Source organism: Leptonychotes weddellii, chromosome 5, assembly GCF_054177405.1.
Source record: "Leptonychotes weddellii isolate Sample4059 chromosome 5, ASM5417740v2, whole genome shotgun sequence".
NCBI classification, from domain to species: Eukaryota; Metazoa; Chordata; class Mammalia; order Carnivora; family Phocidae; genus Leptonychotes; species Leptonychotes weddellii.
The window spans coordinates 1964728-1980133 of NC_138373.1; the positions used below are offsets into that span (position 1 = coordinate 1964728).

Below are 15406 nucleotides of genomic sequence, written 5' to 3' on the forward strand. Positions count from 1 at the left end.
TTTCCTCTGCCTTTCCCCCCTCGGTGGCCCCCGTCATCTGGGCCCTGCCCGGGGCTTCCTGTGTGACGCCCGGCAGGTGGCTTCAGGTGCAATCCCCCTGTTAGTGAGGCAGGGGAACGGCCCAGCTCCTGAGGGTCTGGACCCCTCCCCACATCAGGCCCTGCCCGTCTCCCACCGTGGCACCCATGGGACCTCTGGGCCGGTCCTGCTTCCAGCCTGCAAACACCAGGGGGCTGTCGAGGGGGCTGGCAGGCGGCGCTGCTTCCATCTACAGCCTCCGTCAGTAAGCTGGGCCCCGCGGATAAGGCTGCCGCTGATGATCGAAGCCTACGCCCCTCAGCTTGGGGCGGAAACTGTTCTCCACCGGCTGGATCTGGCAAGTAAAGCCACCAAGTTTAGATGCAGGGTGTGTGCGTGGCAGAGGAGGAAGGTGGACAGGAAACCGCAGACTGGCGCCTTTAGGAATCATCAGAAATCAGCTCCCGCCTTTGATTCTACAGACAGAGACGCTCAAGCCCAGAGAGGGACAGGAACTTGCCTGAGGTCACACAGCAAGTGAGCAGGAGAGTTGGGACCACCCTGGGTCACCCAGGCACGGCTCAGGCGAGGTGTCATTAGGCCCACGGGCCCCCCTGGAATGAGGGGGTGCAGAGACGTGGGTCATTCCTATGTCTTCAGATAGAAAGGAGGCCGCATGTGGTACCGTCCCTTTGTCTTTCAGACTACAAACTTCATCCTTACAATTTTTTGGTGAGTGGACGGTGCCTCTGTGTATAAAAAAAGCTGCCCATCCTCGGTGAGCAGACAGAGGCAGGACCTCAGCCCCCCTTAGACCCCTTCCTGGCCCAAAGGGTCCTGATCAGCACTGACGTGGCCACCCTGACCCCAGCATCTGTAGGCGAAGTGACTTCTTCAATGCAAACAAACTGATTATGGAAGAAAAGTCTATGGGAAGCCAGAATTGCTCACCAAAACCAGACAACCTAAAAATAAATGTCCTGAATATATCCTGTATCCTCATACTATAATGTATATGTATATGCATTTTAATATATTACATATATCACATACATATCATTATATATGATATTATTTTTAAAAAGTCTGCCGAGTTCCTAACGTCACTTACATATTGGGAAACGCTCCCTCAGTCTGAGCCTGTGGCTCCGTTCTTTCGGGTTGAGGTCTGTTGCTAATCCGTGCACCTTGCAAGCAAAAGCAAATCCATGCCCAAGGAGGAGCTGATTGGCTGGCTCTCCCAGGGCTGGGGAGGGAGAGAGGACAGCAGAAGGGTACAGTGTGGCCCTCGGTCAGGACTGGTGGGTGCTGGGCAGCAGGTGGTGGGCACGGTGGGATGGACTGGGGAGGAGCCCCCAGGCTCTGGCCTAGATGCTTTGCACCCACCCTCCTAGCGCTCCTCTGAGGGGTGTTAATATTCCTGCTTCATTTTACTATCTTCTTACGAAATAATTCAAACACAGAGAAAACTAGAGAGTAGCAGAATGGACCTGCCCCGTACCTGTCTTCCGGCTCCCCTGAATTCTATGACTTGTCCTGCAGGTGCTTTTCTGGATCTTATGCGAGAGAGAGACCATGACAGGTGTTACTGGGGTCCCTCTCCCCTGTTCCCTACCCCAGGCCTTTTCCCTTCTCTCCCCCACCTGCGAAAGAGCCACATCTGCAAGTGACTATTCATCATCCCACTGCACGAATTCATGCTGTGATCAGGCACATGTCAGTGTAAACAGTGTGCGCGACCGTCTTCCAGTTTTATACAGACCCACGCCCATTTTACAGTTGGAAACCCCTGTGCAAGTCCCCACAGTTGTGAGTGGCACAGCCTGATTCACACCCTGCTGACAGGGGCTCCAGTCACCACAGAGAGATGTTTCTCCCCCGCACAGGCCACCCGGGGCTAGCGTGAGGATGCTGGATTTATTGATATGACTTTTGGGGTCTGGGGACCTCAGGGGAGCGCCAGGCCTCGGAGGGCCCGGGTGACCTGGGGGATGGCAGAAGCCAAGAGGAGCCTGTCTTTTGACACCGTGTTATTTTACGGAGGAGAAATCAATAGCTCCTTGCTTCAGCAGCTGGTGCGGGGAAGTGGAGGTGAGGGAGCGGGTGGGGGCGGGAGGCTGCGTCTCTGCAGAACCAGGGCGGGCTTAATCCTGGGAGATTTATGGCACCAAGCATCACGGAAGTCTGGGTCGGGGGGAAGGGGTCCCAGTCCCTCAGCCCTGTCTCTCTGACTGAAAAGTGGGTCAGTGGGCCTGAGGGTGAGGATCTACGGGGGATGGGGAGTGACAAGCTGGCCGCAGCCTGCCCAGGGGAATTTGAAGAGGGAGGGTGCATTGGAGGGCAGGTGGCAGTCACGGCCTGCAGGGAACAAGGCCACCAGTGGGGCTGGTAGTGGTGGGGGAAATGGGGGGGGGTGCTCCATGAATATCATGCGGCTGAGGGCCCAGTACTTCTGCGTGCCCCACCATGGACCCGACACCTCACACATGGGTGCACACCCACCCCAAACACACACGCGTGTGCACACACCTAAACACACATGCACACACACCCACCCACCCACACACATGCACGCACGGCTCGGTGAAGCCTTTCCCACAACTAGAGGGTACTAGAAGTCTTCCCAGCCTGTACAGTCATCCGCCGAAACTGGTGTGCATACATATGTGCGTTCGTGGACACACACACACACACAGTGTGTGTCGAAAAGAAAAAGAAAGAAAGAAGGAAAGAAAGAGCGAAGAAAATCCCGGAAAAACCAGCAGCTGACGGTAATTCGAGCGGACGAGGGCCGTAGATCCCGGAGGCTGCTAACAAGAACCAAGTATGAACGGAGCCGTGCGAGATTAACAGATATTTCATGCTTTCCTTCCCAGATCGCTGGCCCCGGCTCTAGGTTTTGAGCATCCCGTACGCCTCCTTCCAGACACTCCCTTCTGACTCCTCTCCGTGCCACTAAGAGCTGAAGGGGGGCGCGGCGGGTAAGAAATCACATTTCCCATGGCAACACCCCTGAGTCTTAGCGGGCTCTCCTGCTCCCCAACTGTGACCTGGAACGCAGCAGGAACGTGGTCTGGCAAATGTCGCCGAGTGCCCGGCCACCACCCTTCCTGCCGGGCCCGGAGCCCGTGGGCGCGGACAGCCAGGACGAGCCCGAGCTGCTCTCCCTTGTGGCAACACGGCTTTCCTCCCTCTCATCTGGGGCATGGAACGGGGGGCTAGTGGTTATTTTAAGCTGTCGGGGGCTCCTAGGTGAACTCTCTAGGTGAGTTCTGGGCCAGCCCTCCCCAGCTCAAGCTTTAGTTGAGGGTCTGCCTTCCTTACTGCAAAGGGGTCCCTGGCAGGACGCCCCCAGCCATGCTCAAGGTCAGACAGGCCCTCAGCCCTCGCCAGGCTCCCAAGGGCAGCAGCGCAGCGGGCCCTGATTCCACCCTCAGTACTCGGGACACCAGACCTCCTGGTCTGTCCATCCTGTACTGCGGGGGCGGGGCTGGGCTCCCGGGCCCTGTCTCGGGGACACTTCCTGCCTGCTCTCGGCTTTGCTAGGTTTGGGAACAGAAGGACGAACAAGACCCAATTTGTGCTCCAGACAAGGCTTCCTCACTTGGATCTGTGAGCAGAATCCAGGGGGGTCTGCAAGCTTCAACTGGATGGAATGACAGCCTCATTTTCCCTAACTCTGAGTCCAGGTTGGTGTTTCCTTCCATCACACACAGGGGCGACGAGCTCCTGGGGCGCGTGCACCTGTCCCTTGGGCTTGCTCGCCAACAGACACACGGACATCTCACCGTGGCTCCCAAAGGCGACTGGAGACATGTCATGCCCGTCACGACAGTGTCACTGGCATCCCCGGCCCCAGGTCTTGCTGTTGAATCTTGTTACTTGAACGCGTTTGCGAGAAAGCACACGAGTGACCAGATTACGAGTTTGCTCTTAAATACTTCGATTAACCGTATTTCAACAAAGACGGCTTCCCTTGCATTCCTATGAGCTTTAAATCTGATGCACGGGAAACGTTGCTTCGAGAGGAGGGGTCTCTGAGGGGCTTCAGATGCCCGAGGGATCATGGCGCACACACCTGTGAAAACCGCTCCCGGCCGGGGGGACACCAGGGGAGGGGGAGCCGGTTGGGGGGCGGTCTGGTCAGCAGGCTCCCTGGGCAGGGGGCGGAAGTGGGGGGGAGAGGATTTGAAGGGCACAGCGGGTCAGTCTGGGGACTAACTAAGGCTGAGTGTTGGTGGCTGGTGGGGGATGAGGAATCTGTTTTCGGGGCAAATGACACCCTTGTTTGGTTTCGAACATTTGGGCAAATCCAACCTGAGAAGTCCAGGGGCCCTGGCCTCACCAGTCCGGCCCATCTGGGGGCTCCCTTGTGTGAGCTCACTTGGTCCTCACAGCCACCCCACGTGGCATGTCACCCAGGTTTTATGGCCTCACTTTACAGAAGGTGACCTTCAAGGAGTTACAGAAAGTTACCTTAGAACTCAGATGTCCCCCTTTCCATCCCTGGGATCCTGCATCTGCCAGCCCACAGACGCCCGGGGACCCCTCACCACGCAGGCACTCTGTCACCACGGTGCTGGTGTCCACCCTGTGCTGGGCCTCGGGCTGGGGACACGAAGGGTAAGGACCAGGTCTGTTAGGCTAAAGGTCTTTGAGCCTTGGTGTGTGTCTCTCTGTGTGTCTCTGTCTCTCTCTCTCACACACACACACACACGCACACACATCCCACAGCCTCATACCCACATTCGTGTCCAGTCAGACAAGCTGGGGGGAGACGTGCAGCCTCGGTCAAAACAAGGTCAGAGCCGAACATGACACGTGATAGGAAAGAAGGAAATTCCTGTATTAGACATTCATTTCCAGTCAGCCACACCAGCTCGGAAACTTTCGATACAATTTTTAGACGAGCACCTGGGGTTTCGATTCAGCCAGTGCTAAGAGAAGAGCGTGAGCCCATGGCCCCCTCACTCACAAGCCGCTAATTTTAGCATCCAAACAAACCAGCAAGCCGAACACCTTCTCTCCTGGTCCACACCCCCTCCGGTTGAGCCCCCTCTCTCACCCCCTTCCTCTGAGCCCCACGCTTCCTGCCGCCGGCCCGCCATGCAGATGTGGCCTTGCCAGGGGCGGGCAGGACCGGGGACCCAGGGACCCAGGGACCCAGGGACCCAGAGACCTGGGCCCGGCACTCCTGTGGACAGAGGGTTTTGTTCACACCAGGGGCAGCGCAGGCAGGAAGGGATGGAGGGGACAGGGAGGGACAGAGGCGAGCCCCACCTGCACCTCGGCACCCATGGCCTCTCCCGCAGGCCGCCTCCACAGGGCGGTGTCCATCCCTCTCCCTCCCGAAGACCCGGGCACTCCGGTGTGACCTCGACCCCTGCCCCGACAGCTGAGCCTGCACCAAGGATGTCCCAGCTGGCTGTGAGGAGCACCCCGGGGTCCCCCCTTCAAATCTCAGCCCTGTCCCTTCCCAGCAACTGAACCTCAGTTCCCCCATCTATTAAATGGGGTGGTGTTTGCCACCAGGACAGATGGGTGCCAGGCATGGAGATGATGTGCAGAGTGCCTGGCACACCTCAGTGGCATCGTCCACCGGAGGGGACTGCACTTGTTGGCTGGTTTGAGGGTCTTCTTCAAGGTCGGAGGTCCAGGAGCGTCAGAGCAAAGGGAGCAGGCAATCCCTGCCCAGCTCAGCCGAGGTGGTGCTCAGAGGCCCAGGTGAGCAGATGCCAAGGGAACGTGGTGGAAAATCAGTGTGCGTGAGGAAGGGCTGCCTGTGCCGGGCGGCCCCCCAGCCCCATGGATGCAGCTCAGTTCATCCACAGCGGTCTGATGACAAGAGGCCAGGGCACCAGGCAGGAAGGGGAGCCGCCAGACCGAGGGCTGGCTGCCTGGATGGGCCACCGCATCCCTGATCCAGGTCTGCGTGGACGGGGCGCTTGGACCCCGCAGGAGGAGCCCCGCTGGCCCGCACCCCGGAGACCCCATGATTCCTGTAAGCGAAAGTGACCTCCACCTTCGGTTTATGACTTTTCCTCAGACGAATAAAAACGCAGCGAAACAACGGGGATCAGGGAGACATCAGGTGTGAGCCGGGAAAAGGTCACGGAGGGAGGAGTGACCGTGGGCGGCCCTTTCTGCTCTGAGCGGCACCTCCGGCTGCCAACATGCAAAACTACGCCTCTGGTGTCCCTCTTGGATTTCTCTTCTCTGAAGGCGAGGGCCTGGGGAAAGCCGGCATCACGAGCCGGGATCACGAGCCGGCATCAAAGGGCCTTTGAGGCTCGTGGGAGTGCGTGTACCTGGGCTGCCTCCCCCTGTGCCCCTTTCTCTGCCAACGGCTGGTCCCCTCACCCTGACCTGCCTGTGCCCACAGCTGGTCACGCCAGGGAGACACCTGCCCATTGTCAGGGGACAGAGTCCTGACTCGGAGCTCTCGCCGATCCCAGGGCGTCAACGCCTGCCACCACGCCGAGGCCCTCCCCGGTACCGTCTGGCTCAGCCACCCCCAGGGCCGCCTCGGTTGCTGGCCGCTTCCCACCCCCGCGGGGCCTGGCTGTTCTGGAACTTTCTGGCTGCAGATATTCTCAGTTCCTCTGGTGATGTGACCCAAGGGCGGCCTCTCAGAAGTGGCTGAAGCCAAGAAACACAGTCCAGCAACCAAAAAAGGAATCCCAAGACTTGAGTTCCTTAAATGTCACGAAGCAAACACATTGTTCATGCGATAACCCTGGAAAATATGTTCTCTCTTCTCCCATCGACTTCTCCCACGGCGGCTGCTTCCTCCTCTCTCGGAGGATTTCCCCCGAGCCCCTACCCTTGTTCTTGCCGTGTGCCTCTCTCACCCCCACTCCTGACATAAAAGCTCCAAGGGTTTGAGTGGTAGAGCCCTCCTCAGGGGGAGAGGGAGGGACAGGGGACAGTGTATCCCATCACACAACAACCTGTCCTTCCTTTTTCACTTGAGTTAGCTGGGGCAGGCTTCTGTGTCTGCCCCAGGACCTTTGCACCTGCTGTGCTCGCTGCTTGAATGCTCTTGCCCCACTTCTTTTTTCACGGCTTGTTGCCATTCCCTTCAGGCCTCTTCTCCAATGTCACCTCCTCAAAGAGGCCAAACCATCTAAACAAGCTCTCCTGTGGCAAATGCTGTTGTTTCTTCCCATAAAAACCAGTCCCGTTTTCTGTGTTTGAGTGACAACATGCATAGCCCCAGAATGGGTATATGATTAGATACTGGCCAAATGAGGCATCAGGGAAGGGCTACTGGGTTTCTGGGTTTCTGGGAAAGATGCTCCTCCACAATAAAGGAGAGACCCTCCTTTCCTGTTTTTTGGCACCAGAAATGAGGATGTGATGTCTGGAGCTGCGGCAGCCATCCTGTAATGATGAGGTGACTAGCCTGAAGAGGAAAGCCAACTGTTCTCTCGAACAATGAGAAGGTCTGGTAAGACAGGGTTTGCTTCCTACATGACACTAAGTGATTGGGGCTGAGTCCCAACTCCCTCTTTTAGATGGATTATATGCTGGCCAGTTTGCCATGGTCCCCACCTGTCCCTCTGGCCTTACTATGGCCCGCTTCACTCACTTAAATCCTTGCTGGACCCTGGGCAGCTCCAGGGAGGATGGGATGACTTACACTTACTTGTATGTCCATCCCAGCAGCCGCCAGCACCCAGCTACTGGGCGTGAGGGGTAAGTCGGTCAGACCTGCTCTCCACCTTTGTGCAGCTCATGGTCAAGAGAGTCACCCCAACATGGGCTGACAAGAATTGTGATGGGTGTGCCCCTCAGGTCAGGTCAGGCTGTCCTCCCCCAGGGGTGACAGTGCAGCTGATGCCTGATGCAGGAGTAGGAGTTAGGCAGGCAGAGGGAAGGGATCAACGTATCAGAAGAGGAACAGTGTGGGGCCCCAGAAGCCAGAGGAAAAGCAAGAGAGCTGACGTGGTTGGGGCTGCTATGTGTGGTTTGGGGGTGTCCTAGCCATCAGCGAGAGGCAAGGGCAGCCTGGACCAGCATGGCAACTGTTGGACGTGGAGGGGTGAACGGCTTCAGGAGGGAGTTAAGAGTTCAACCAACAAGGGGCACCTGGGTGGCTCAGTCGTTAAGCGTCTGCCTTCAGCTCAGGTCATGATCCCAGGGTCCTGGGATCAAGTCCCACATCGGGCTCCCTGCTCTGCGGGGAGCCTGCTTCTCCCTCTCCCCCTCCCCCTGCTGGTGTTCCCTCTCTCGCTGTGTCTCTCTCTGTCAAATAAATAAAAAAAAATCTTAAAAAAAAAAAAAAGAGTTCAACCAACAAGATGAGTGACTGAGGGTGTGAGAGAGACAGACACACAGTGAGAGAAAGCAGGTGTCCCCCAGCGTTTTGGCTGCGGGATCGAGTCAGGGGTGGGTGGGGAAGTGCAGGTTTGGGGTCTGAGGGGGTGAGGTTGGCTTTAGGCCTGTGTGGACTGGTAACCCTTAGTGGATAGGAGGAGGTGGGGTGGGGTCTCAGCACAAACCTCCCCCATTTCAAAACCCATGCTTACCTCTTTGCAGCAGAGAGCAGCCCCAGGGAATGGGGTCTTAGAGCTTCAAAGGTTCACCGAGGCCAGAGGGTATGGTGATTGGCCGTCCACACGCCAACGGGCCCTGCGGGTCAGACAGGCCCACGGGAGAAGTCCCAGAGCAGAGTGCCAGGCCTGTTCTGGCCGTCAGCCTCGGAAGCCCGGGCCGTGAGTGGGTGCCACTGCGACAGAGGGCACCGGGGGCCATGCAGCAGGGTGACCCGTGCAGAACCCCTCCCAGGGGAGCACGTCCTGCAGAGACGCAGGGCCACAGCTAGTCCCTGCCAATAACCCACGTGTCTGTCGAGGAAATGATGGGAAGGGACAGGGATAGGGAGAGAGGCCCTAGGTATAAAGTACGGGATGGTGTGGGTACTGTCCTCCGTCATGCACTAGAGTGGGGGGTGAGAACACACATCGCTCGTCTGGACGGGCGCAGGAGGCTCCGGGGGACGGTCATGGCACGGGGACGAGATCTACATGGATGGCCTCTTCTAACGTGTGCTTCCGAAGCCTGTGAACGTTTTCTCTGTTAGAAATGGGTACAGAATTCCAGATTAAAAACCAAGGTGAACTGTCACACCTTCCTGTGGAGCCTCGGCCCCCCTGAGGTTCCTGGGTCTTTCACGCTGGCCTCAAGGTGTTCTATACCCCGTACCAGGTCTGGATTGTTCTCAGGGTCTGTTTGTTTCCCCAGAGCCCCTCAGCCTGGCTGGGTGGGGGGCGGGGGCCAGGGCAGTGGGGGTGGGACGCTTCCTGTTGCTTTTAGTTTGGGTTCCTGGGGTTTGAAATGGAAACAAAAAGCCAAGGTTCAGCCTCAGTTGGAACCCACCCCCTCCTCCCACCCCTGCCCTTGGAGATTTCTCTGGTCCCAGGCCCTCGGACACAGGGTGAGGCTTCCTGGAAGTTGTTGGAACCCCTGCAGAGCATTCTGGGTAATACAGGGGCTGGAGCAGGTGCTTGGAGCGATGTTTCCCCATCGAGCAGCAGAACATCCTGGTTGACCTTGGCAGGATGCCGAAGACAAATCCAGGACAGGGAGCAAAGCAGGGCTGGAGGCGGACGCCAACCTAGATAGACACACTCGCGGGGAACGCGGCCCTGGACACAGCGGGTTTGGAGGGCGGCATGATGGCACGATGCCAGGGCTCAAAGATGATCCCCTCCTGCACTCCCCTCCCCACCCCCAAAGTGTGGCCTGGTGAGGTAGAAACCCAAGCAGGCTGCCTCCGTGGAAGAGAGGAAATCCACATCCTCTCCCATCCGACCCCGAGACCTGGCCCCACACCAGCCACTGCCGGGACACCGGCCACTTCCCCAGTCACTGCGAGGGCAGAGTGGCCCGGCAGTTGCCCCCGGGGCCCTGCCTCTGAACCGGAAGATCCAGCGGAGAGCCTGCGGGTGGCAAGTCAGCCAGGCCTGGCTGCAATTTCAGCTTCCCAGCTGTGTGACCTTGGTCTAGCTACTTAGCCTCTCTGAACCTGCTTTCTCCTGTATAAAATGGAGAAAGGTTTTGGGGTCAGTAAGTAAAAGAACACGTACAAAGTGCTTGGCACAGAGTAGGAGCTCAAAAAAATAGTTGATAATATTTTCCCAACCTGAGAGCATGGGGTCATTAATCTTCTGGAGATGTAGGACCCCTCGGGAATCTGAGAAAGCCCGGAGTTTCTCCCCAGAAAAGTGTAGATCTACACATACAACACCATTTCCGGGGCTCCAAGCTGTGTGGCTGGTGTCCTTGGAGGTAGACCAAGCATCCATCACTGCTGTTATCAGCTTGGCACAGGTTCCCTTCTCGAGCCTGGGGCCCTGGACTCCCTGGGCAGGCAGCAAGCCCCACTGTGTATCTCGGATGCCTCCCTGAGCCCTGGGCCAGCTCCCAAGGGAAAACACGGCTTGCAGACTCTGGTTTGATAATTCGAGCTGCAGTCGGCTTTGCAGAGCCCTCTGGGAGTCAACCCACCGCCCAGCCCCACGCAGGCCCCACTCTCCTTCCCAGGCAGCCTCAGGGCTGCCGATCTCCGGGCTGTTGGCGGCTGACTAATCAGAGCCCGGAGCTAGAGTAGATGATGTCAGGGGTCTTCTTTGAAATCCTCATGTGGTGCGATTCCCCAGGGGGCGGGGGGCCAAACCCCAGCCTCCTGCTGACTTTGCCGTTCCATCAGGGACTGACCCAGAACACAGAAACTCATTCCTGACCTTCTCTCCTCCTGCCCCATCTTATTAGCACACGTAGAGACCTGCATTCTAGAGCCTGGTAAAATGCCTCGGGGGGAATATTTTTTTCAGGTATCTTTCCCCATGTATGTCGTCTCTTCACCCCTCCTTGTCTCCTCCCACCCCCCAAATTACAGGCAAGCTGCGAGTTTGGTTATTCTGCACAAGCCTGAGCATCTGAAGCTAGATAAATAAATATAAATAAATCAGCAGACCCTTTACTCCGGGACCCTCTTCCAGTCACATCTGTCCTTAGAAGTACTTTGCAAGGCAGCAAGGGGTCTGAGTGGAAACACGATCGCCTCGGCTTGGGGAAAATTTACTGCTCAACATACAGCTCTAGCAAGATGGAAGCAGAAGACCTTCCAGCTCCCGCAGCTCCTCGCGAGGCGGGCGGCTTCTCTGGCCCTAAATAACCACAGTGGGGCCTCCAGAAGCACGGCCTCTCCGGGCCCAGCACATCCAGCTTGAGTCTGGGGGCTGTTTCGGGGGAAAAAAAAGCCTCACTAACTGGCCCTTGGGGAATGCTTTTCTTTTTTAAAGGCATCGCTTCGCTTTCCCTGGCAAACTTGGATCTTGGTGGTGCAGGGATGAATCATCATCACAGAGGGATGAGGGGACCAGGCCCCCTGCCTCGGACACCCCCCATTCCATCACTCGCACCTCTCTGGGCTTTGTGGTGCTCATTTGACTTCTAAGGGTCAAAATGCTAAAAAAAAAAAAAAAAACAAAAACCTGCAGGATGCACAGTGTTGTTTTTTTAGACTGAGATATTCATCAAAAGCTCTTTTAGGGGAGCCTGGGTGGCTCAGTCGTTAAGTGTCTGCCTTCCGCTCAGGTCATGATCCCAGGGTCCTGGGATCGAGCCCCTCGTCAGGCTCTCTGCTCTGCGGGAAGCCTGCTTCTCCCTCTCCCACTCCCCCTGCTTGTGTTCCCTCCCTAGCTGTCTCTCTCACTGCCAAAATAAATAAATAAAATCTTTTTAAAAAAAAAAAAGCTCTTTTATTCGTAATTCGTATCTTGAATATGCGGCCCAAACCTAGCAGATCAACGCATGCCCACAGTATTTAAGACCAGAGGTTGTTCCTGTATCTGTTAGGAATTGCTTTAAGCTGTAAGAAATGAGGACTGAAATAATAGCCGTTGAACACAAGATAAAAATTTATTTCTGTCCCATGTAAACAAAACCCAAGCAGTAGTCCTGGGCTCCAAAGTGCCATCAGTGACTCAGACTCCTTTTCTCTTTCTTCACCACCCTCTGAGCAGAGTTTCCATTCTCAAGGTCACTTCAAGATCCAAGATGACTGCTGGAGCTCCAGCCATCACATCTGTAGTCCAGGCAGGAAACTAGAGGAAGGGTTGTTTGTCTGCTTTGTCTTTCCTCCAAACCTTGTCGCCTTACATTTCCTTGATTCCTCCCTAGCTGCAAGGGAGGCTGGGATATATGGTCTCTTAGCCGTACACAGTTTCCCAGAATAAAAACAGGATTCTGTTAGTAAGGAAGGGAGTGTGGAGACTGGGTTGTCAACCAGTAGTTTCTCCCACAGTTCCCATGAACACGCAGACCTAGGATGGAAGCCCAGCCTGCCACCTACCCGGTTGATGAATACTCAGCGTGGTGCCAGGCTGGACGTGGCCTGCTTTGGGCCACGCCCGGTCAGGTCCATACTTGGAAAGTCTGCAAGAAGGGGTCAAGGAGGCAAATGGCTCTAGAACCCACAGGGCCTTTGCTATCTGCTGTGGAGGGAAGCAGAGCTCTCCTGCACACACACTCCCCACCCCAGCTCCTGGGCAGTGGGAGCAAACCCCATCGAGACCCATACCCCACATGCTGGGCGGAAAGAAGAAGCGAGGCTGCGCGTATGAACGTGATGTGCAGAGAAGCAGAGAGCCCGTGTGGGGAGAGCAGAGTAAGGGGCTCTGGCCTCAGGGCTGGAGTCGGTGGCGGGGGGCACCTCCCAGGCAGCCTATGGAAGGACGGGCCCTTCCCAGAGTGACTTGATAACTTGTCACCCAAATCAGGACGTATGCTAGTCAAAGAGGGGCTGTTAGTCATCCCGCCCAAAGCCCAGGTACAAATCAGGTGTGTCCTGGGTAGACTGGGATGTCCGGTCTGCCTGCCTGCACCCGACATGGGGCCTGACCTTAGCTTTGCAGAAGTGGTTTGCAGGTTACAGAGGGCGCGAGGGTTGAACACCTCTGCCAGTGATGAAATAATAATTTTTAAAAAGTTTGAAAACAAGGAAATGGAGAGATTTTAATGCAAGAAAAATAACAGCATGGCACGTTCCCTGTTCCGCCCCAACTGCCCTGCCTGGGAATGTGTATCTGGTGTGTCCCGAGGGCTGGCGGGCGCCCTCGCGTTCCGGGTCCCTGCCCTACAGGAAGCACACCTGCTCCCTGCGTTACATTCATCTGCTGCTCCGGCTTCTGAGGGGCCGCTGGCCTCTGGCCTGCCGTCGTGTCCTTCGGGGGGGCCTGCCTCCCTGCTGGTGCCATGGGGCAGGACCCCTCGGCCAGGTCAGCCCCGGGGATGGCGGGGGGCACACACCCGTCCCGTTCCCACCGGAGAGTGTCTGTCCCTGCAGCTGCATCTGCCCCAGGGCTCGCTGGGGGTGGGGGTCCCCATAACGGGGTGGACGGAGCCCCCTCGCCCCACAGCACTGCCCGCTGGGGTCCGGACACCCCTGGGAGCTGCGCTCAGACTCCAGGGGCCCGCCTCACAGCTGGTCCTCATCCACCCAGACGGTCTTGCGCTGCTCCTCGCTGATCTTGTCTTTGAGGACACGGAGCAGCTCCTCCACGCTGCCCCACATGTCGGCTTCCACCGTGGAGTACAGGCAGGGTAAGGCTTCTAGCTCCTTCTCCTTCAGCCGGCACAGCCGCAGGAATTCCTCCTCCGTCTCGGGCCGCGGCAGCATCTTCCTGTGGGCAGAGGGCGGTGGGGGGACAAGGGGCACTGTGGGAGCTGCGTGTGTGCCCGGCCGGGGGACCGCCGTCTGCCCACGCATGGGGGTGGGGAGGTGGGGGGGAGCCTCGGGGTGGGGGTGGGGGGCGCTGTGCAGCCGGACCCCCCGCCCACCCCACGGCCACCACCTGCCGCCTTCCAGCACACGACCGTGCCGCAGGCCCTGTTATTCTGGTCCCTGTGGAGATCCCAAGAGGTGGGGCTTAAAAAAATATCTTTTATTTTTATTTCCTTTAGTTTACTTTAAAAAAGCAATTCTTCCATTTTTAGAGCTGGTTGGTTGGTCGAGCAGGGGAGCTGTGACACTCCTTAGTCTTATTTAATTGTGGTAGCATGCACGTCCACGTTTCCATCCTGACCATTTCTTAAGAGTACAGTTCAGGCGTGTTAAGTTTATCCACATCACCGTGCCTCCAATCTCCAGAACTTTTTCCATCCTGTGAAACTGAGACGCACACCCATGAACGCTCTAATTCCCTGCTCACCCTCCCCGAACCCTGGCGCCACTGTCTACCCGTCTGTGAATCGTCCAGGGCCGTGATGTAAGCTGAATTGTGCAGTTATCTGTCCTTTCGTGCCTGGCTGATCTCGTGGAGCCTCGTGTCTTCAAGGTGGTAGAAGGTGTCAGAGCGTTCTTCCTTTCTAAGGCTGAGTCACGGACCACATTCTGTGTATCCATCCATCGACGGCCACTTGGGCTGCTTCTGCCTTTCGACTCTTGGGAATAACGCTGCCGTGAACGTGGGTGAGCAGTGATCTTGTTGAGACGGCGCTTTGGATTCTTCCGGGCAGATACCCTGGCGTGGGACCACTGGGTCACACGGTCCTTCTGTGAGGGACCCTCCGAGCCACTGTCTTCCGCGGCGGCTGCGCGATCTCACGTTCCCGCCCGCAGTGCGCCAGGCTTCTCCCCATGCTCGCCAACACGTGGCCACTTCTGGTTTCCAGACAGCAGAACGTGTGCGCAGTGGCGAGCTGGGGACTTTGGTCTTGTGTGCTCTTTCATGGGTTCCCCAGGGCCAGGCACTTAACAGGCGTTCAGTAAAGATCTGGTGGAAGAGGCGAGTGGCCTCCCCTCCCCTCGCACTTGCAGCGTGTGAAGGAGAGGCGGGGTCAGGGAAAGCGCCACGAAATGGCCAGGCCCCAAACCCCACAGCCAGCCCTGCAACAAATACCACCGGCTCCAGCTTGAACACGGATTCAGACCTTCCCTCACCACCCGCCAGGTAGGATCCGGGTCCCAGCTCTTGCCCGGGTGCTCCTAACCCCTGTCTCCACACAGCAGCTGGAGGGAGCCTTTTACATCCTGTTAGATCACGTCACTCGCATGGTCCGGACCCTTGGCTGCAGGTCGCTCTCCCCGCGCTGCGCCCCGCACGGCCTCCTGCAGCTGTCCCCGCCTCAAGGTCTGCGCCCTTCTCCCTCAGCACCTGCCCGGCCGCCCTCACTGCACTGGGGCCGCTCGAGTCAGCTTCCCTTCCCCAGCCGCCTGGGTCCTGCAGCCATGCCTCCCGGCCCTCGTGCCCCTGGACGTGCTGTGTGTGTGTGGGTTACTGTCTCCACTGCTAGAGGCTGGGGGTCGTGTCTGCCCTGGGCTGCAGCCGGGCACTCAATGACGATGCCGTAAAGGGGTGAGCAGGGGGACCAAGCAGAG

At 57.5% G+C, this 15406-nt stretch overlaps 1 protein-coding gene across 4 annotated transcripts in view; it reads right to left on the reverse strand.

Annotated features, from left to right (window-relative positions):
• Nucleotides 1–11923: 11923 nt before the first annotated feature.
• The window catches only part of CARD11 (caspase recruitment domain family member 11), a 112509-nt gene continuing 109026 nt past the window's right edge, over nucleotides 11924–15406 (reverse strand). For 3 of the 4 annotated variants that reach the window (XM_081819269.1, XM_081819267.1, XM_081819268.1), the window contains exon 25: nucleotides 11924–13709. In XM_081819269.1, the coding sequence (XP_081675395.1) occupies nucleotides 13505–13709 (205 nt within the window). In that variant the 3' untranslated portion in view covers nucleotides 11924–13504. Of the gene's footprint in view, nucleotides 13710–13855; nucleotides 14915–15406 lie in introns of those variants that run through there. The other variant, XM_081819270.1, reaches the window with a different exon arrangement.